The 23,285-nt window shown below is 40.3% G+C and overlaps 2 protein-coding genes and 1 pseudogene across 2 annotated transcripts; all 3 read left to right on the top strand.

The window, feature by feature from the left end:
* Positions 1-1,337: 1,337 nt before the first annotated feature.
* Positions 1,338-7,551, top strand: LOC103723490 (protein DETOXIFICATION 40). Its single transcript, XM_008814417.6, has 7 exons — positions 1,338-2,051; positions 2,318-2,949; positions 3,773-3,829; positions 4,613-4,851; positions 6,036-6,154; positions 6,489-6,575; positions 7,243-7,551. The coding sequence occupies exons 1-7, from the start codon at positions 1,689-1,691 to the stop codon at positions 7,312-7,314; spliced, it is 1,569 nt and encodes a 522-aa protein (XP_008812639.2). The 5' UTR covers positions 1,338-1,688; the 3' UTR covers positions 7,315-7,551.
* Positions 7,552-11,400: 3,849 nt separating this feature from the next.
* Positions 11,401-13,978, top strand: LOC149768600 (uncharacterized; annotated as a pseudogene).
* A 6,242-nt stretch (positions 13,979-20,220) lies between these two features.
* On the top strand, positions 20,221-21,421 carry LOC149768601 (uncharacterized). The gene has a single exon (XM_089927464.1). The coding sequence runs from the start codon at positions 20,703-20,705 to the stop codon at positions 20,994-20,996; it is 294 nt and encodes a 97-aa protein (XP_089783590.1). The 5' UTR covers positions 20,221-20,702; the 3' UTR covers positions 20,997-21,421.
* Positions 21,422-23,285: the final 1,864 nt, after the last annotated feature.

Here is a 23,285-nt window from a genome sequence, read left to right on the forward strand (position 1 = left end):
TCCGCTCACCTACCATCTCCGCTCACCTACCACCTCGCTGGTCCTTTAAAAACTTACCAATCCGACCACTTTATTTATTTATTTATTTTCACCGGACCAACCAAACCGTTGAAGTTCCATTCGTTTTTTTTTCATCTTTGATTATATTTATGAAAAATATATTTTTATTTACCAAAAAAAATTTATTTGAATTTTTATTTTATGTAGAATGATATCTGATTTGTTTTCAGATATTTCTCTTTTGTGCACAAAAAATATGAGCCAATGATCAAATGTTAGGTGGCTATTCGCTATTAGAATCAAGAAATAAGGATTAAATTTTTAATAATGAGAATCTTAACGTTTAGATAGATGTGTACATAGCTAATATTTTCAGTTTTATTCAGACTAATTCAGTGGAATAAACTTTTATACGTATGATTAAAGTTCAAATAGAGTGAGGGATATTTGAAAAACAAAATAACAACTTTTGTTTTTTTATTTTTTATTAGATTAAAATTATGGACTCATTACTTTACTTTATTAATGAGAAAAAAAATATTTTTCAATATTTAAATATTTTAATTAAAATTTAAATACTTGAAAATGGAACAAAACCTAACACAATCAATTTAGCGGACATATCTTACTTTTTTACAATTTTAGAAGTCAAATGTTCCCATATTTTTATTTTCGCGATAAGAAAAACTATTTAAAAAAGTGCCAAGGCCGCTCGAAATATAATTTGCATATGCTTAAAAAAATTTCACAAATATATCTATATAGGACTAAACACACGTCTGCATGGATCCTTATATTATTTTCCAGTTTAAGCACTAGCATTCTCGTCAGGCTGAGGATCTAAACTCATTCAAATATAATCATAAAAACACCATAACCAATCCAAATATATCTGTATTAGAGTATCCCTTAGTTTGTATATATCATATATCGGATCTGTTTCAATACTATTTTATAATAATTTAGAATTTTATTAAAAAAATGGCCAAAAATATATTATTTAATTTTTTTTTATCCTATTAAAGCGTTCAAAACTTACCTAATACAGTTAATATGAGATCAAGAATATACCATACGGATTCTGCTGTGCAACCTTTCCACAGGAGGGAAAGGCCTTTTGGCCCACATACATCTCCACGCAGTGAAGGTCCTTCGACAGCTCATCCATGAGCGGGCATCCCTTGGTGCTTAATCACCGGGAGGTGACAGCAACCCTCGCCCAACGCATGGAGTGATACAAGCCACATCAGAAATCCAAGCCCACCAAAACACGCCAAAACACAAAGGAGAAGCCTTATCTTCAACTCCAGCCGTAACCTTTTACTTAAAATTCCCAACGAAATTAACATTTATGTCCCCTATTATTGTAAAAAAACTTCAACTATGCGCAAAGTGTCCATCTCTAAGTGGAATTTGACAGTCATCTCCTACAGCTAAGGATTGCAGGATTGGTTAGAACAAGTTGCAATGATGAGTCTCAAAAGACAAATTTGATACCCCAGATCGCAGAATACAAGCGGAACCAAACAAGATACTTCCAAAAATCTAGCCCTCCTCCCTATCCCAAATCTCACGTTTAGACCACGGCTCCTTCCATATATATCTTAATTACCCCCCTGGAGGCCTCCTCCATCTTCTCCTTCTTGCGGTCATCTTGCCCATCCCATTCCTGATTCCTCCCCAAGCTCATGGACCCTGCTGCCTCCCCAGAAAAACTCAGAACCCCACTCCTTGGGCCCTCAGACGACGACCAACCCCTCCCGTCGTCATCGCCAATGGCTGCCGACATGGATGATCCCCACGGATCGAGCGGCCGGCTCGAGAGCATCCTCACCGACACCTCGCTCTCGTGGGCCCGCCGCCTCCAGCTCGCCACCATCATCGAGATGAAGCTGCTCATCCACCTCGCCGCCCCGGCCGTGATCGTCTACATGCTCAACTACGTCATGTCCATGTCCACCCAGATCTTCTCCGGCCACCTCGGCAACCTCGAGCTCGCCGCCGCCTCCCTCGGCAACACCGGCATCCAAGTCTTCGCCTACGGCCTCATGGTACGTAATTCATTCGACCGTAAATCTAAGCATTTGTTACTTTCCTCGTCATTCAAAAAAGGAACCCTCATGATGAACATGTGGCTTTCTTCGCTTTCCTCGTGATCATGAATGGTTAAAAAAAAAGAAGAAAAAGAAACCCTCATGATGAACATGTGGCCCCAACTTACGAAAATCCAAAAAAAAGTTGCTCGTGACCGTGATCCATAGCCAATCCCATTTCGTAATTGCACCACTGACAAAACGTCCGCATATGCCGTGTACAGCTGGGCATGGGGAGCGCCGTGGAGACGCTGTGCGGGCAGGCGTACGGCGCCCACAAGTACGAGATGCTCGGAATATACCTTCAGCGGTCGACGATACTGTTGATGGCGACCGGCGTGCCGCTCGCAGTGATCTACGCCTTCTCCCGGCCGCTATTGGTGTTGTTGGGAGAGTCGCCGGAGATCGCCAAAGCCGCAGCCGTCTTCGTCTATGGGCTGATCCCGCAGATATTTGCATACGCCGCGAACTTTCCGATCCAGAAGTTCTTGCAGGCGCAGAGCATCGTGGCGCCGAGCGCCTACATATCGACGGCGACGGTGGTGGCGCACCTGCTGCTGAGCTATCTGGCGGTCTACAAGCTGGGGATGGGCCTCCTGGGGGCATCCCTGGTGCTCAGCTTGAGCTGGTGGATCGTGGTCATCGCCCAGTTTGTGTACATAGTCACGAGCCAGAAGTGCCGGTTCACTTGGACCGGATTCAGCTTACAGGCCTTCTCCGGCCTGCCGGAGTTTCTGAAGCTCTCTACCGCGTCGGCGGTGATGCTCTGCCTGGAGACCTGGTACTTCCAGATCTTGGTGCTCATCGCCGGCCTATTGGAACACCCCCAGTTGGCCCTTGATTCTCTGTCCGTGTGGTAAGAACCCTCTGATCTTTAGGTCCAAGTCGAGCCATTGTAACTTTTTCATTGGAAGTTTCACCGACACACGCTGCACCAGGCACGGCATGGCTGTGGCGAGTAAAAACAAGTCACAGGCTCACAGCCAGCTTTTGCAACTTTTCCGGGTGATTTCATCTCTCTCATCAGGCGGTGACCGCCATAAATTCCCTGGGCCATTGGTTCTTCCACGCTGAAAAGAACCAAATTAAATGATGGGCGTTAACAGGAAAAATCTCACGCTATCTGATGGGGTTGGTTGGAAAATGGGATTCCGGCACTTGGTAGGAGTGATCGATTTGGTCTCCTTCTGTGCATGTGGCAAAAGGAAGTGCACCTTTCAAAGCTATTGCAGCTTTTATTCCTTCCAACTATTGCAGCTTTTATTCCTGGATGATTTCATCTCACTCATCAGCCATTGGCCTTCTTCTGTGCATGTGGTAAAAGGAACTGCACCTTGGGGATAGTGTTTGGAGTACTAGATGGTTGGAGATTTTTCTTGTTATTTATTTATTTGTAGGGCCAGTTTAATAAAACCTAGACCGCTTTCTTTTATTTTTTTGTAGCAGTGCCTGTCCTTCACATGGAGCAAGTTATGGGATCCAAGGATCTTAAGGCTGCTGTGAGGACGACAGGGTTCAAATCAAACAACCATGTGGCAGTTCAAGACTTTGCAATAAAATAAAACTGACTTCTTAATAGTATATATAATAAGAGATGTTAACTCTTGACTGATGCCATTTGTAAGTGTTATATTGTAAATGAGCTTCGTTTTAAGCTGTTTGTTTATTTGTGGATGCAGCATGACAATCTCTGGGTGGGTGTTCATGATCTCCGTTGGGTTCAATGCTGCAGCCAGGTCACATCTCTCTCTCTCTCTCTCTCTCTCTCTCTCTCTCTCTATATATATATATATATATATATATATATATATATATATATATATATATATATATATGAATATGTATGTATATATGTATTCAACAAAGATATGCGATTGGGACCAACGTTAACATTTGTCCACTTGTTTTTTGGTCTATTATGTATTTATTTCTTTTAACCAGTAGAATTAACGTGGTTGCAATGTCGTTTTGACCCATAAGACAAGAAAATAACGTCGATAGCAACTTTACGCTTAGCGACACCAACTATTGCTTGTCTTTTTTTGTCCTATGTTCCTCCACCTGTGAGAAAGTCGACCGTTTAATAGTCATACCAGCATAATTGACAAGTAAACAAATTACGAGTCTTAGTCTCATCATTCAGCGATTACGTGTAAAATAGCTCACACATGTACATCAAGGTTCAAAAATGTTTTACTACTTTCATCTACAGTAAATAACCATTCCATTTTACTACCCTTCTTTTATTATTCATTGCCCTCATTTTTTGGCAATGTTTCTGCATTAACTTCAGAAGTTTTTTTATACAAAAAAAAAAATTAACTGAACTGAAATCAAATTAATGCGGAATGTGAACCTACTGAAGCTGCCTTTGATGGCACCCCCCTTACCTCGATAATTGAAAACACTGTATCACTAGACAGCAAACTAATTACATAGAAAAAAGGAGGCTGTCATAAAGAATCAGATCTTCAATTATCTTTTTGGTAAATGACTGATTTAGTTTGGAACTCATACAGTGTGCGAGTGAGCAATGAGCTCGGAGCTGGCAATCCAAAGTCGGCCGCATTCTCGGTTGTGGTGGTGACGATTGTGTCTTCTATAATAACAGTGATCATAGCCGTGGTCATCCTCTGCCTTCGTGACTACCTCAGCTATATCTTTACAGAAGGAGAGACGGTGGCCCATGCTGTTTCCGAACTCACCCCTTTGCTAGCTCTCACCCTTATCCTCAATGGCATCCAACCTGTCTTATCTGGTGAGTACAACCATCCCTATAGATTCAAGCAATCAAACCAAAGCTAAATTATGGCATGCATGAAACTTTTTTTTTTTTTTGCTACAGTGCGTTAAAATCACTACTTGTCCTAAAAGCTTAATTAGGCTCTGATACTATGTTAAAATCATCATTGTCTTAAAAGCTTAAGCTGATAGGATGAGGTAGATTTATTTATATATTTTATATTTTCTTATACAATGCATGAAACTTTTCTAGACACAGAAACTTTTGAGTAAAGCATTATTAAGGAAAGGTAGCATGGTTGTATCCCCACAAAATGCAATTAGGTATAAGCTCTCTAGGGGTCAATCAACAAGATGCCACAATTTTCGCAAGTAGTACAATACCGAACTCAATCTCTTTTCTACAAGAGCGAGCAGTAATTTTCTTTGCATTAGGTAGTTCAATAGCAGATTTTATGCATGGGTGAGTTTGAGATGTCAAACTGAGTAACAAATGTAAGAAAATATAAAATATATAAATAAATCTATTTTATGCTTAAGCTTTTGGGACAAGTGGTGATTTTAACAACAAATGCATGCAATTTTGTCTCTTGAGGCTTTAATCTAAAGGATGATAATAACAAATGAAAATGGAACGGCCGCTTAGGCCTCACTCGATACCAATATGCCCTTATTCATTAGAGATTTTCTAGGAACCAATGATGAGATGAAAGTTTGATTTTTCTTTTTAAAGTTTAGATTATCATGAAAAGTTAATCAAATAAACCGTTTAAATTATCAAGAAGTGGAATTTACGCCCTTTGACTTACTTATCCATAGTTTGAACAAGGGACATTCAGAAGCAAGTGATTCTAAGAGATTGTTGTTTTAAAACAGAATATGCGAGTAGATGTATGTAATATTAATATGATACCACTTCTCATTCTTTAAACATAGTCTTCGTTATTTCCTAGGAGATAGAATCTGCATGAAACCTACAAAAGTAGACTCTAATATGAAAAGAGACTACAGAGAAGTAAAATGATTTGACTAAGACATAATATCGGCATGAGATTTGTAGAATCCAACCTACTGCTTTAACAGTCTCTAAACTTCGCAAGCAGACAAACAACTAATCTGCGCAAGACCAACAAAACTCTGTTTTCTTTTCCTTCTTTTGTTTAGAAATGCTAACCAGGCTGGACTTCATGTGATAAAAAGGTGTTGCTGTTGGCTGTGGATGGCAAGCATTTGTCGCGTATGTTAATGTTGCCTGCTATTATATTGTTGGCATCCCCCTTGGCGTTCTTCTTGGCTTCAAGTTTAACTTGGGAGCAAAGGTAAAATCTCTAGCAATCTCACTATCAAAATTGATCTCAACTCAACTGCAAAACTTCCAACACAATATTTTCTTTTCGAGCGATAATCTATGATAGTATAGTTTTATGCATGGCATATCATACCGGTCCAAACCGGATGGTATGGAGCGTACTATACTGTATCAATATCTGGACAGGTGGCGTACCGATACTCGATACGCCAAAAAAATTCTGTACTATACCATACCGATATTGTGCTAGTGTGGCACACGAACTATAGTTTTATGGCATGCTTAATGGCTTATATCATCGACCAAACAAGAATCTCATTGCATGAATATATATTTATGTGCAGGGAATATGGTCTGGTATGATTGGGGGAACATTCATGCAGACACTTATCCTGCTGTGGGTCACTTTCAGGACTGACTGGAACAAAGAGGTATCCTAATTTGCCTTCCTGTTTTTGCCTTAGTTGATTGGTGTCCTTCCAATAAAAATCATCACTAATCCATTAATGCTGTTTTGACAAGATAAACATGAGCAACAAGCCTCATTTCAACCATATCTAACCACCCCTAAACTGAGTCAGATGATTGCTTAGGCCTCTTCTGCTCTTAACAATGTCGATGTCAGCTGATACCCACCCTCAAATCTTTCTTCATTTCAGCATGGTACTGACATCAGTGATGCCAACCCCTAAAAATTTTACAAATTTTTTTTAGACATCTTATAAAAGAACTACAACCACCAAGCCTTGTTGCGTCACCAACATGGACAATTCAAAGGAGGCGTGGCAAGTAAAGTTTTTGGACTATTTCATCATGGACCTTTCCATAAATCATTTTAATAATGAGTAGATAAAAGCCTATTTCACTTCAAAAGCATGTGACCATCCTAAACTAATATATGAACTAGCTTTTGCTTTGCATCTCTCGAAAAAATCTGGAATCCCAATATAATAAAACATATATGAATATATTACTTCACAACTTCCCATGTACAACCACTAATGATTCCAAAAAAACATAAGATATTGGCGATATCAGACACATAATTGATAGCTACGTAATTAGTTTCCCTAAATTTCTTCTATCAATCTTATGCAGGTGGAACAAGCCATTAAAAGATTGAATAAGTGGGAAGGCAAGAAGCAGCCCCTTCTAGCTGATCAGGAGTAGGAAACAGATGCTAGAGACTTGGTTCAGTATAGCTCTTAAGCTATACATCATCACAATGTTCTGGCATTATCTATATCCTGATCACATGATCTAGGATGCCAGTGATCTCCAATATTTACATGGGAGGGAGTATGGAGGGAGGATGGGATGGTACATGGGAACTTCCGTGTAATGCAGCTGCAAAGACAGTTGTGCAATTTTTATCTGTAATTTTTAATGTTAATTTGCTTTATCCAATCTAGTGTGACAAAAGCTTCCGACGTTCCTCAGAAAAGGGATAGATGTGAGAAGAAGAGATACAATGATTGTGAGAAAAGGGGATAGATGTGAGAAAAAGGGATACAATGATTGTGAGAGAGTCCCACGGGAAAAAGGAAGAACTGAAAAGCCAGAGGACACATTTAGTTTGCAATATATATATATATATATATATATATATATATATATATATATATATATATATATATATATATATATATATATATATATATATATATATATATATATATATATATATATATATATATTGTCACGCCCACACCTCTGCGAGGCACGTGAGGCACCTAGTGCCCACATGGGGGCCACATGAGGGGGGAACACGGGGGCTCCCCTGCCAGGCTGCCAGATATTGTCCGATTCTGGGGCTTCACGCAAGCGTCTTTCACCCCTCCCCGGTTTTGTTTTCCACCGAAAACGCGTTTGCCTCTGCGAGGCACATGAGGCACCTAGTGCCCACATGGGGGCCACATGAGGGGGGAACACGGGGGCTCCCCTGCCAGATATTGTCCGGTTCTGGGGCTTCATGCAAGCGTCCTTCACCCCTCCCCGGTTTTGTTTTCCACCCAAAACGCGTCTGCAGGATTAGGAGACACCCGCCTCATATGCCCAGGCTCTGGAACGAGTCTTTCCGATGTGGGACAATTGGGCCTCACACCAAAAATGTCACGCCCCCGCCTCTGCGAGGCACGTGAGGCACCTAGTGCCCATGTTGGGGCCACATGAGGGGGAAACACGGGGCTCCCCTGCCAGATATTGTCCGGTTCTGGGGTTTCACGCAAGCGTCCTTCACCCCTCCCCGATTTTGTTTTCCTCCCAAAACGCGTCTGCAGGATTTGGAGACACCCGCCTCATATGCCCAGGCTCTAGAACGAGTCTTTCCGATGTGGGACTATTGGGCCTCACACCCTTCCCACCATCGGACAAGAGCCGTCCTCGGCTCTGATACCTAATGTCACGCCTCCGCGTCTGCGAGGCACGTGGGGCACCTAGTGCCCACGTTGGGGCCACATTAGGGGGAAACACGGGGCTCCCCTGCCAGATATTGTCCGGTTCTGGGGCTTCACGCAAGCGTCCTTCACCCCTCCCCGGTTTTATTTTCCATCCAAAACGCATCTGCAGGATTAGGAGACACCCTCCTTATATGCCCAGGCTCTGGAACGAGTCTTTCCGATGTGGGACTATTTGGCCTCACACCCTTCCCACCATCGGACAAGAGCCGTCCTCGGCTCTGATACCAAATGTCACGTCCCCGCCTCTGCGAGGCACGTGAGGCATCTAGTGCCCACGTGGGGGCCATATGAGGGGGGAACACGGGGCTCCCCTGCCAGATATTGTCCGGTTCTGGGGCTTCACGCAAGCGTCCTTCACCCCTCCCCGGTTTTGTTTTCCACCCAAAACGCATCTGCAGGATTTGGAGACACCCGCCTCATATGCCCAGGCTCTGGAACGAGTCTTTCCGATGTGGGACTATTGGGCCTCACACCCTTCCCACCATCGGACAAGAGCCGTCCTCGGCTCTGATACCAAATGTCACGTCCCCGCCTCTGCGAGGCACGTGAGGCATCTAGTGCCCACGTGGGGGCCATATGAGGGGGGAACACGGAGCTCCCCTGCCAGATATTGTCCGGTTCTGGGGCTTCACGCAAGCGTCCTTCACCCCTCCCCGGTTTTGTTTTCCACCCAAAACGCGTCTGCAGGATTAGGAGACATCCGCCTCATATGCCCAGGCTCTGGAACGAGTCTTTCCGATGTGGGACTATTGGGCCTCACACCCTTCCCACCATCGGACAAGAGCCGAACCTGGCTCTGATACCAAATGTCACGCCCCCACCTCTGCAAGGCACGTGAGGCACCTAGTGCCCACATGGGGCCACATGAGGGGGGACCACGGGGCTCCCCTGCCAGATATTGTCCGGTTCTGGAGCTTCACGCAAGCGTCCTTCACCCCTCTCCGGTTTTGTTTTCCACCCAAATCGCGTCTGCAGGATTTGGAGACACCCGCCTCATATGCCTAGGCTCTGGAACGAGTCTTTCCGATGTGGGACTATTGGGCCTCACATATATAGTCAGTAAAAAAATAATTAAAAAATATTTATTTGGTTTGGAGTTTTTAAATAAGAGATATATGAAAATAGTATTTTTATAGAAAAAAAAAATCTATGAACAACATGAAAAGGCTATTTTTCCGTCAGTTAGAAATTAGATTTTGTTTTCCAAAACTATCTTTAAGTCATTAAATTCTATAAATAAGGTCATTTTTTTATTAAGATTATAATATATATTTCGCATAATTTTTTTAGAAAATTAGATGTTTAACCAAATATTAATTATTTTGAAATAGCCATTTTCTTGTGATCGACTAAAAATGTCAAAATTATTTTTTTAGACATCATATCAATTTTTCAAAAAATATATTTTGATGGGAAAAAACTATTTTTATGAACCAAACGAGTCTATAGATCTTGCCAAATCTAATCCAGGAGTCGCTGGGGCATACAGAAACAAGAATGCAAAGAAAGATGAGAGGGAAAGAAAAGGATTATTCCACAAGCCTTTGGCACCTTTATATTGTGGAATCTTGAAGTCTATGAAAAAATTATTAGTCACAGGTGAGGTTGATTGGAGAGGACATGTGGACCCACTCTGATCACCATGGTCTGCAGTGTAAATTCGAGGACCTGCATGGCAACAGCTTAACTGGTAGCACTCGGAATGAAAGAACAAAGTTTTTGGATTGCATGATTCCAGTCCATTCTACTTTTTAGAAATTCTACCAAAATGAGTTGTGCCATAACCTTAGGAGTCTGATCATGGAATTTTAATCAGATTACCATGTGGCATGATTCTGCAGAAGAAAGGTTGCTTGATGGTCCAGAAAAGGAACCATATTTGAACATTTTAAGGTTATCCTAGTTTTTTTCCCCCCTTGCCAAAACATTAATGCATAATTTTGTTACTCATAGCTTTTCGTTTATTATAGTGACCCAAACCCCATCATCATTAAAAGATATGGGCTCGTTTGGTTCGCAGAAAAGGAATGGGGGAAAGTATGGTCAACGGGAAAGTAAATAGGTACCTCTTGTTTGGTTGGAGTTTCCAAAGAAGAGAGATGGGAAAGTTCTATTCCCAGGTGAATGTAATCCCACATTTCATGGGAAAGTCTTTTCCATGAGAAACATGGAAAAGCTACTTTCTTGTGAGGCATGAATCAAAATATTTTTTTTTCTCTAAAAAGCCCCTTAGCTATCACTGACCATCGCGATCCCTCTTCTCAAACCCTCCTCCATCGTAAAAGCCCACTCATCTTCCTCTTTCCCACTTCGCTCTCTCGATCTCGGGGGTGTTAGCTCCGACGAAAACCTTGGGGCTCATCTCGGGAGGAATTCGAGTTCTAGCAATCTCCTCTCGAATCCAAGAGATAAGCATGATGCAATCTATTTTTCAGAGTTAGATTTTTGATTTACTTTCAACTTTTTTTTTCCTGCAATCTATTTTTCATGATAGTCGAGTTTCATCTCTCCGATTCGATGTTTTCCTCCCGATTTCGGAGGATTCTGCAGACTTTATGGTCGTAGGTTGATAAAGATCTCTCGTTTTTTTTTTGTTTTGTGGAATTTCTGGTTTAAAGTTCGTGAAGGATTTGCAAGAATATCATGATTTTAGGAGTTTTCTTTCTTGTTTTGGGGGGTTCTGGGAGGGTTTCTTACCCTGTTTTTTGTCTAACCGTGACCAAAAGGAAGCAAAGGCCGGGAGGGTTTCTTGCCCTGTTTTTTTTCTACAAATGTACTTGGCGTTTGCTCACAAGATATGCAGTTTATTTACGTGCTACCTGGATGGGAGGGGTCAGCACATGATAATAGAGTCCTTAGGGATGTCATTTCTCGTAGAAATGGATTAAAAGTCCCGCAAGGTAATTTTAAGTTTAATATTGTAGTTATTTTTTACTTGCATGAGTAGGATAAATAATTTTTTTTCTGATTTCACTTTTTTTATATGTTTTTGAATGAGTAGGCTATTACTATCTGTGCGATACTGGGTACACAAATTCTGAAGGTTTCTTAACTCCATTTAGAGGTCAAAGATATCACCTCAATGAGTGGAGACATGGTCATCAACCCCCTACACCAGAGGAGCTCTATAACATGAGGCACTCAAAAGCTAGGAATGTAATTGAGAGATGTTTTGGCCTGTTAAAGTTGCGATGGGCAATCCTTAGGAGCAATACTTGGTACCCTATTAAGACAATGTGTAGGATCATTTCTGTATGTTGTTTGCTGCACAACTACATTAGAAAAGAGATGTCTATAGATCCTATTGAGGCTTTGTACAATGAGGAGGAGTGCTCTCATGGTAGTTTTCCACAGGAGCAGGGTGCATATATTGAGTATATTGAGTCATCTGCATCTTGGAATGCATTCAGGGCTAATCTTGCTGCCCAAATGTTTGAAGAGTGGCAGCATAATAGAATTTGAGAAAAGAATTGTGATCTTTGTTGTGTTTAATATTTGGGGCTCTTAATATTTGTATGAACATTATGTGTTATGCTGTAATCGTTGTTTAATATTTTCCTTGCTATGTTATAATCTTGTGTTATGTCAAATTCTTACTTAAAAGTTCCTTTGTATCCATTCATTTGGATAATGCAAATGTAAGATCATGTTGTGAGGTTGTGAATGTATAACTATAATATATAAGATTGTAAATGTATATCTATAATATATGAGATTGTGAATGTAGATATGAGCACCTTAATAGCTGGAGAAGCATCAATAGGAAACAAGAGAACAAAGTGCAACAGAAAATAGGGTTATGTGGAGGATGCAAAGCTTGTTGAGGCATTGGTTGAGTTGGTAACCCGAGGAGGTTGGAGGGGTAATAATGGAATTTTTAGGAGTGGGTATTTGCAGCAATTGGAGAGACTAATAGAAGAGAAGCTTCCTTGGTGTGGACTGAAAACAACACCACATATCGAGTCTCGGGTCAAGCTTTTGAAGAAACAATACAATGCTACTGCAGAGATGTTGGGACCTAACTGCAGTGGATTTGGGTGGGATGACATCAACAAGTGTGTGACCTGTGAGGAGGATACCTTCAAGGAATGGGTTAAGATAAATTGGCATTATAAATTTGTTTATTTTTTCTATGAATACCTTTCATACATGTTGTGTTACTTTTTCTTATTTTTTTTAATGCAGAGTCACCCAAATGCTCAAGGTATAAGGAAAAAGCCTTTTCCTTACTTTGAGGACTTGACTAATATCTTTGGAAGGGATCATGCTACCGGGATTGGAGCTGAAGCACCTGCAAATGCTATTGAAAAAATAAAGATGGAGGAGCAACAATATTCATACATATAACCAGCTATTAATGAGAGCCAAGAAGCAGATAGCAATTTTGTTGGTCAGCATGTCAATATGAATACTCTCCAGACAGCTACTAATACTGAAGTTGCAGGTCTAAGTAGGCCAACCAGAACTAAGAAAGCTAGGCATGAGGCTCTTGAGGTTGTGAGAGATCTTACATCTGAGATGACTAAGGTAGTAGGCATGATGGCAGCTGCTGGAGATCATATTGAGAAATTGGCTCAATGTTTTAAGCATGAGTCTGATACTGCAGATAGAAGAATGACAGTGGTCTCTGAGGTGATGAAGGTGCAGGGTCTTTCTCAATTTGAGATTCTTAAGGTGGGCAGAAAAATTGCAATGGACCCACTGTAGACTGATTACTTTTTTAGTCTTCCAAATGACTATAGAAGGGCATATGTTTTAACTCTTTGCTCAGAGTTTCAAAGTGGGATGTAGCTAAGTTGGGAAAGGTTTGTGTATCTTTTTGGGATATTATGTATTGGGTAGCTTTTTGGTGTAGGCCTTATTGATAAATATGGATGCAAACATTGTTTTGCATATAAATTGTTGTTTCTTGTTTCGTATGTTGCTAGGTGCTTACTTGTATGAATTTGGATAGTTACTTTTATGGATAACAATGGTTATTCATATCCTTCTCTTCATGAATTATTATTGGTCACTATCATCATGATTTGGGTAGGTCAATGGACGTTTTGGAGAAAATATATGTGCTTGCAGTCAGCAACATATTTGACTTATAATGACTTGCTACCTTCAATGATGCAGCAAACCATAGTCGACATTCTTAACACGTTAAGAATGGCTGTCAGGCCAAAGATTTAACTATGGTTGCTTCTAACATGAAGTGTGAAGATGCTTCGTCCAGCATATGAGTATTCATGTGACCATGTTGAGATGACCAGAACCTCAGTTTTCATAAATCATTCAATAGACCAGTATGCAATAAAGGATAAGTTATACTTTGTTTACAGAAATATCGACAAATGGCGAGGATTAGCATATGGTTCTTCCTTTTTCTTCCAGAGAAAGAGAACGGCGAGATGCATCGCATTTTAAACTTCATTGGTAGCAAATAGCTTTCGCTAGAGGGAGACTTGAGGATTTCAGATAGGCAATTGCATTCTAATTACCAATCATAACTCGTGCTAGATCCAAATTTGATGGTGGCAAAACTACTTGTCAAGGGACTAGAGTATCTCATTTTTATTTTTTCCTAAAAAAGCTCTTCAGCATTAAAGAGGCATTAATGACTTAATGTTAATTAAGGGTATAATAGAAATTGCATTATAGGTAAGGCAAAGCGCTTTCTTTTAAAGAAGCATCTGGTTCCATCTTTTACACATAATTTTTCCAAAAAAGTGGATGGTCAACCAAACATAAGCGCTCTGGAAATATGTCACTTCCCCATTGTCAACCAAACATGCCAAAAGTATTTTTCCAGGCATCCTCTTTTCAGGAATCACTTCCTAGGAATCATATTCTTAGGAGAAAAAAATGCTTCCCGCGAACCAAACGAGCCCTATATGTCTCTTCAACTTCATTTTTTTTTCTTCTTTTGGTCAATAAACCCCTTTTCTTGAATTAAACTAGTAGACGCCTTTGCCTTAACCCTTTCATCAACAAACACTCTCAAGATATTGCCAAACTTAGTAGATTGAGTTGAACACTAACCTAATAAACCAAATGATGACTGCGAAAGAGATTTTGAAACTACGAATCATGTAGGGAATTTCCTGATTAAGTTGTTTGTGTTCTCTTCCAACTTATAAGAAGTCTATAGTATGCTCCATTGCAATCAGATGAGAAGAGAACATTTCTAGACATCAAATCGCTTATACTCCATGTAATAGCCACCTATAGAATATCAAATTGGCAAAAACCCATACGTCTCCTTCAAGAGAAAAGAACTTTTCAAAAAAAAAAAAAATTAACGGCATATATGTGGATCCTTCCCACACTGAAGGACTATATAGAGAGTATGATGTAGAACACTCTACACACTATGGTAAAGTCTTTTAGCTTTATCATTTATTTGGATCAAGCCTATCTAGGATCGAGCTAAGCCGGATTGTTATTCTTTAGAGACGAGATCGCCGCAGACCCAAAAACAAACCATATACTTAAGATAGTGTGCATCATACGTCTTAATCCACACGAGCTTTCCACTAATTAATTTTTAATAAAAAAATTATAGACAAGAGTTTTATTGATATTTATTATTTCATATTACAAATAGCAATATCTAAATGCATCTTTGATTCCCAACATGAAGTGCCAGCTTTCAAAGCCTTGGTTGCTTCATGACCTTCTCATAAATACGAAGTCAAGCCTTAGCAGAAAAGATGAAGTGCACCATCTTCCTCGCCCTCTTCAGCTGCGCTCCTATTTTCTTCTTAGACTTGGATGGAAGTTGTGAGGACCCGTGCGGACGTGTGTTTAGTCCCACATCGGTTATTCGCTGGGTAGATCTTGGGTACTTATACAGGATCAAGAAACCCAAATAATACCTTCCGGTTAGCTATTTTGGGTGAGATCTTGGGTTGTTACAAATGGTATCAGAGCGGACCCGGTCCATAACCTATGTGGACTAGGGGATACTGCAGGACGGATCTATTGGGGCTGACCACGGGCCAATCGTGGTATTTGTGATTAGATTTGAATAGATATAAATCCTTAGCCTGACGAGGACGTTAGGGCTTGAACGGGGGAAGTATGTGAGGACCCGTGCGGGCGTGTGTTTAGTCCCACATCGGTTATTCGCTGGGTAGATCTTAGGTACTTATACAGGAATAAGAAATACAAATAATATCTTCCGGCTAGCCATTTTGGGTGAGATCTTGGGTTGTTACAGAAGTGATCGCCGTGTCTGTTGCTCCAACTTCTCCAAGACTTTGTAGATTAAGAACCGCACCCTCCGCCGTTTTGCTTCGTCAGGATCCTCCTTCGCCAGCCTCGAGTAAGAGCGGCTGCTTGATAGGAGCGCTTCTCTCTCATGGCACGCGCCCGCGCGCGCGCAGAGAGAAAGTTGCATCTTTTTTTTTTGGGTATGGATGGGGAATGGAGAAGAATTAATGTTGGTACTTATATCGTCTCAGTGTCGTCATGGCATTAATGCAAAATATTTTTTTGCAGAAGAGACGTGCATGGAGAATGGCCTATTGAGTCTCAGTGTCGTCATCGCATCACTGTGGAAGATTCTTTGGTGTGATTCTATTTCCATTTAACACTATCCTGTTGGTGAATTGCATGCAGACCATTTGATGAAGAAAAGAATTGAATGCAGACCAGTTGCAGAGAGAATGCTTTGCCATATACAATCTGGCTGCAGAAATTTCCTATTGAGGTCGTAAAGGATCAAATTCTTGGTGACATAAAGAGATTATTGTCGGAATAAATCTCCAAGATCACACAGCCATTCATAAAGAGATTACTATATTTTTAAGAAGCACAACTCTTGCAATCTGCTAAATCTCTATGATGGAACAGCCATTTATCTAGGAATTACCTAATCATATTTTTAGAATGCAAAATTTTTGGCATCCATTAAATCTCCAAGAACATATAACTATTTACAAATGGATTGCCAAAGCATATTTTTAGAAAGTACAATTCATGGCATCAAGTAAATATTTAAGATCGACCATGGGATTGCCGGAGCATATTTTTAGAAACTAGGGACTCAAATTTGAATTAGCAGAATTCTTGAAATTGACTAGTGTATATTTCCATCCTTACATCTATTACTATTATCAACAACCATACAGATATAGTATAAGAGGTTACACATATCTCCTCACCAAAGTAGATTAGAAGAGAATTGTTCCTTTTTTTCATAACTCTATTTTCCTAAAGCAATTGAACATTGTTTTTATTATTTAAGCTGGAATGAGATAATGTTGTTTGCCTAGCCTATTTAAGTTAAGCAATCATTCATATGGGATAAGATAATTGAATTTTGTTTTTATTATTTAATTTGGAAAGAAACAATGCTATTAGCCTAAATATTGAGGCGAGTTAGGCTAGTCGGAAATGAATCCAAATCACCCGGAGTCAGCTTTAGAGGAGTTGGTATTGGTGGTGAGATTTTTGTGCGGATGCAATGTTGTACACCGGCTAGTGGTGATGTATCATGGTCAAAGGAGATGGTTGAAGAGGGCGAGACTAATAGCTAACCATGGGTTGGGCTTGGGCACAGAAAAGGTCAGATTTTAAATAGACCAGGCCCGAAGCCCGATTGAAAAGGAATAGAGTTTAGGCTGGAGGTTCAGGCCGTGATTAGCTCTACGCTAGAGACAAAAGCCTCAGTCGGCCCACTATCCTACCCTTAGGGCCTCAGCCATCAAGGAGGAATTGAAAGAATGAGATAAAGAGCCGGGACATAGGGAATAAGCCCCATATTTTGTGTATTTTATAAAAACATACAATCCATAAAGTTTATAAAAATGTAATTGGTTCCTTTATGCAATTTGCATCTCCTTCGCATGCAAGTGAGAGGTATAGCTTGGATATGTTGGGTCAGGTAAAAGGGCCAACTAGAGTCGACCCAACCAACTAGATTAATAGCCAGCTCGGTTATGAAGCCAACCATCCAAATTCGAAATGAATCCTAGCAACAATATATCCCCAATGTATTTATTGGGTTGGGATTGACGAATAGCCAATACCAATATTAATATTTATTAGTGTCAAATAGAAATTCGAAATGAATATTTTCAATAAAACCTTCTCGTAGAAGCATTTTAACAATGTTGTATCATCTAAATTTTCTTAGAAGCTTAACTAGTCGGCTATTTCTTCTTGCCTGAGCATCATAGGGTTGCCTCCTAATTTAATGGTGTTTTGGACTTCCCGGAGGAGTGGCAAGGTTAAGGCAAATTTCAGGAAGGGTTGGGATCAATTAGCAATGGTTATCATGCTTCACATCTGGCCGAAAGAAATGCTAAAATTTTCTTGAAAAAGGAAAACTTCGGCTCGGTACTCTATAAAGCTTTGCATTTTTTTTTCGTGGGGGGAATTCATGCTCCATGAAAGCCTTGGACAGTCACAATGCCTTATCCAGTTGTCTTTCCTCTATGTAAGCTCTTTCCTTTTCCATAACTACTCCCTTGTACCTTATTCCTTTTTATTTCTGAATCCTAATAAATCTTGGGGGAGTTTCTCGCAGCCTCCATATTTCATCAAAAAAAGACAGAGAGAGAGAGAGAAACTTTTGGATGACCATTGGACCTCGAGAGAAGGTTTTTATTTCCGAACTTAAAACCTGCAACAGTCTTGGATTGGAATGCTAACAAAATGAAAGGTTCAAAAACATAGATGTCATGAAGATGGATATTTGATGTATGTGTGCTGATAGTGATGTAAAGCCAAGAAGAATAGGGCAAATATTTAGAGCACAGATATATGCTCATTGATGTCTTTGTTAACTAGAATGTCATAGTCATGGGTGATGAGAATTTTTAGAAGCCCTAACATAAGTTGATGCTCAAATTCTCAGCCAAGGAAAATATATTAGCAGGTAAAGACCCAGGATAACTTATATTGGAGTTACGCAAAAGAATCAGACTTATTCGCTTCAGACAAGGTTTTCAGCAAAGTTGAGGTCAATCAGAACAGTAGCAGCATACCTAATCAAAATCAATAAAAAAACATAATAATGTGGTTATTGAATTAGCTACCATCAGACCAATTACATCAATAATGCCCATTGCCAGCTTACAGCCTTTGTCAGCCAAGCTTATCTTGTCATGCAATGCTTATTAAAATTTGCCAGCATACAACTGCTCTACAATGCAGTCCTTTTGTATAATTCTCCATCAGCAAAAGAGTCTCTCCCCCTCTCTCTCCTTCTCACAGATGCGCGCGCTCGCTCGCATGGAATCAATGGTTCACTTACTTGCTGACCAGCCAATTGAAGTAGTTATTTTTATAATCCTCCAAACTTGGAGCTGTAGAAGACTTATGGCTTTGGCTAAAGTAATACTGCAGCATAGTAAATTGATTTAAGTTGGGAATAATGGATGCTACTACCACAACAATTGATTGCCTAGACTTGTCTAGCAGAAAAGATTAATGACAGATATTGATGAAGATTGACTTGCTGGTTTTGGCTTTAGCTCTCTGAAAGTTTGTAGTTTAGGCGACAGCTATTGCAATAAGATGAAAAATTATAGGCAGATGATGAATTTTATTGTTGCCTAGAGACTAAAAGCATATCAACTCTAGACTTGGTATTAGGAACTGATTGATGTATATCAGGGTCAACCTTTCAATTGTAATAATTAATTTGAGCAATATATACTTTTAACCATTGAAACATAGACTTTTATGATATATAAACTATGATTTTTTGCTAATTGTTTCTTTAGATTGAAACGGCTATGTGGAATTTCATTCAGCAAAAACGATCGCATCTATGAGATCTATCTCACTGTAAACTCGAACTTGCTCCAGTTCAACATTTATGGTGGGGAGAATTTCTCCCCTGGTTTCCCAACCAATTCACATATTGGTTGGTTTCAAGCTCTAGAAATCAATTATACCAAGAAGTGGTCCTGGTCAGCTGTATATGATTAACAAGGACTTACAGAGCTTGTAGAGATTTCCATCTTGTGTTTGTATTCTGGACCGATAAATTGAGGTCCTATTAGCCCTGCATCCGGAATTACAACCCAATCAATCAATCATCTTCTTTCCTTAATATTTCTGTAAAATCCATCCTTTTACCTTAGAAATTATTTTCTTTAAAAAAGAAAATCCATCAAATATCAAGTTTAATCTGCAGCTGCCATTTGTCTGCCAGATGAGTTCTTCTTGATATCATCATTTATTGGGATAGTGTAGTTAAAAATTACTCTGCATTCGCGCATGTTTCTATCTTGTTTCCATGAAGTCCTTATGCTTCCTTAAATAATAATATTGTTTCCCTCATCTTGGTTCTCCATGTAGACATGACACCAGACACATCTAACCAAAAAAATCACATCCTGACCCCCAAAACTACCAAATAATAATAAGAAAAGTTGTCATCAACCAAATCAGCTTGTTCCATATATATAATTTTGTCTGACATTTTTTAGACATAATTTAAAGGGTATCATTGTATAGCTTATTCTTTTATGTCCTTGCCCTCAACCCAGGTTTCATGCCTGTCATGAACTTGCAGAAATAAAACTGATCTAACTTCTTGAACAACGAAGCATGGACATAACTCGGCAGGCATCACTTGGACAGCCTTTATATAAAACTGATCTGACTTTCACTTCATTAGAAACATATAGGTGAAGGCATGCTTCAAAGAGTCATGCCCAAAAAATGTATATCCTATGACCATATGTGTCTCATCCATTGACTTCATATTAATTGATAAATATCTGAATGCATTGATTGTGCATCGCATCATCAACATGCATCTACTGGTAGCCCCCGATCTTAATCGGACCATCGAGCATGCATTAACACCCTCCCATTGATAAGATAGTAAACTATAAGCAAATAGACCAACTTCTTAGTTCTCAGCCTGTTCAGCTAAAGATACTAATAAAGGGCCAAGGAACCTCCCCAAGGTCTTTCATGTTGACAGTATATAATAATGAAGACATCTTAGCATGCCGATTTAGGATTCTATATATAATCCTATACTCTCCTTGCCTTTGGCACAGAGCTGACAGAAGATTTGTGACCCCCCCACCTTAGACATAGTTTTTAGTGTCGTCTCTTTTATCTCCTTTGTTCCTCTCAAAAGAAATGATCCTCTTGAGGACAGCCTATTCTTACTCGAGGGTTGAGAAGGAGGACTCGGATGAGCTACGTCACCGGAAAGCACAGTTTTTGATCTACAAGGTATTGGAAGAAGCTGATTCAGAGAGGAGGAGATCCTCTTCAAAGGGGAGAGTGTGCAAACCAAAGATAAAGGTTGGCATAAGGCTGAAGAGGCTAAGGTTCATTATTTGTAGGACTAGGGTAGGGGTTTGCCAGAAAGTTGTGAAGCAGTTTAAGCATTTGAAACAAGTTCTTTGCAACAAGGAGGCTCTCTTCTAAGTGTTATTTCTTCAGGACTTCACTCTTAATTGTTATTCTGGTTCTCAAAATTATGCTGGGATGTTGGTTTGAACTTGAATACTATCTCAAATCCATGTTTTGCAGCTAGAATGAGCATCTAGCAGTTGTATTGGTTGAGAGAATTTAATATGGTCATGTTTATACTACACTGAAATGTATTATGGCATTCATGAGAACTTACCTTCAATATATTAATGAGATGCATGAAATGATTGCTTTAGTTGTTCTCTCTCTCTTTTTCCTCCTTTTTCCTTCCTCTTCCTCATCAAATAAGAAGTGTGACACCCCAAACCCGCCACCCGAGTCGGCCACGTGACACAACCGCATACTTTCTAAGATAAAGCCCCCAGAAAATATGTATGTAAGGCTCGAAAGATTTATCACAACTTCAATAACTATGAATAATAGTGACCTTAGTTCATAACAAATAACAAACTTATACATAATTTCTAGATTCATTTATCCTACTGGAAATAAAGATGCTCTATCTATTCATTTCTTCCACCTGTGATCTCAACCATAGTCAAGTACTGCAAACTTGCAACTCTAAAAATAATAAAAGGAAAGATATGAGCTTTTCCAGCTCAGTAAGAATCCTAAACCGTTACACCATAAGTAATAGAAAAATAATCCAATAAATAATACCTGGTAAAATGAATACTATATCAATGCTCGAAAAGCTCATATAATTAACATACACATAAACCCTCGTTTTCATCTTATCAAAGAAGCATACATATAATATACATATCTCAAATTTAACCAATTATTCAATAATAATTTCTTTTGTCATATCATCTATTTCTCATTAACTTGATTTTTAGGTTTTTTATAGCACTATTTTCGCAGCTTTGGACTAACCAGGATCTTGACCTAGTCTAAGACTGACAAATTTCATGCATAAGCCCGTGGACATTATCCCATATATGAGATTATGAAGGCTATCCTATGTGTAAGCCCATGGAGCCTATCTCATGCATAAGCCCATGGAGGCTATCCTATGATGAGGTTAGTCCAAACCATAAGTTATCGATCTGATTTACAAGTTACACTTGTAGTGCGGACACTAGTACCAGACTGATTGTTTTGCGGGATCACGGTCGTCGCAGGAGGACGGTCCAGCTACTTTCGTTGTGGCTGGATTGATTTATGTTATTTTTATTTTATGTTGGTTGGATTTATTTGCATATTGTCATTTGAGGACCTTTTTTCGGATTGTTTTCTTTGTAGGGACCTATTTGTTATTTTGTGGCCCTATATATATATGGGGCATGCATTTGTTTAGAATTAATGAATGATGAATGAAAATTAATCTCCTTTCTTCTTCCTCCTTCTCTCTTCTCTTCTTCTTCCCCCTCTTCTTTCCCTCTTCCTCTCTGTCTCTCCTTCCTTACTTTCGTCCAGCATCAGCTTTGGTATCAGAGCAGGCCCGACTTTGCCTCTGTTGCTGAAGTCAAAGGATCTAGTTTATGGACAGACCCCCGCCGATTCCTTTTCGGCCTTTTCTTCATCTGCATTTTGTTGGAATAATTGCACCGCGGATGCCAGATTGTATGGAAGATCGCTGCACGACACGCATTCCGAAGAAGAAAGGGCGTTCCCTTTCTTCTTTGTTTTCTTCCCTCTCCCTCACCTCATCTCCCGTGCAGAGAAAAGGGGCAAAGCCCTCCTGTCGGTCGCTTCCCACCCATCGCCACTCCACCGGTCCTCCTCGCCACACCCCGTCGTCGCCTGCGTCCCCCACCACCGCTGCCTCCGTCTCCCTTCCCTATCCCCTCTCTCTCGGTTCCCGCACAGAAAGGGAAAACCCCGTCGCCGGCTATCCCTACAGTGGCTCGGGAGTCAAATAAGCCGCCCTCTTCGTCGTTTTCCCCTCCAGCCGTCGCTGCGCATGCACCAACCACCACCTCCACTTCGCAACGCCGCCGATTCGCCATCGGAAACCACCGCATCGCCCCGAAAGCTTCGGCCGCATTTTATTGCCACCGTCCGTGGCCGGAACCAGAAGAAGGATGCCGCCGCCCCACTCAACGCCGCCTCAGCACTCTCCTCCACCGGCGCGACGCCTCCCCTTAACCACCGCCGCGAAATCAGGCGTGATCCATCGGAATCGTCGAAGGTGGAAAATGATCTACAGTGCGGGTAAGGTCTAGACCCGTTAGCCCAACACCTATTAGCCCGAACCAATTCAAAAAAAATAATAATTTAAAATTCAATATTGCGGATCGGACTGTCTTAACGGGTTGGGTCTGTTAATCCGATAACCCG

The sequence above is a fragment of the Phoenix dactylifera genome, chromosome 1 (genome assembly GCF_051530095.1).
Source record: "Phoenix dactylifera cultivar Ajwa chromosome 1, Ajwa_hap1_PhDact_Kaust_v1.1, whole genome shotgun sequence".
Taxonomy (NCBI): Eukaryota; Viridiplantae; Streptophyta; class Magnoliopsida; order Arecales; family Arecaceae; genus Phoenix; species Phoenix dactylifera.

Excerpts from the sequence above, each read along its gene's own strand:
- LOC149768601 (XM_089927464.1), top strand. The coding sequence starts at position 20,703 with ATGATCCTCTTGAGGACAGCCTATTCTTACTCGAGGGTTGAGAAGGAG.
- LOC103723490 (XM_008814417.6), top strand. The coding sequence starts at position 1,689 with ATGGACCCTGCTGCCTCCCCAGAAAAACTCAGAACCCCACTCCTTGGG. Across the intron at positions 3,830-4,612 it reads GGGTTCAATGCTGCAGCCAG|TGTGCGAGTGAGCAATGAGC; the intron begins GTCACATCTCTC and ends GAACTCATACAG. Across the intron at positions 6,155-6,488 it reads AGTTTAACTTGGGAGCAAAG|GGAATATGGTCTGGTATGAT; the intron begins GTAAAATCTCTA and ends ATTTATGTGCAG.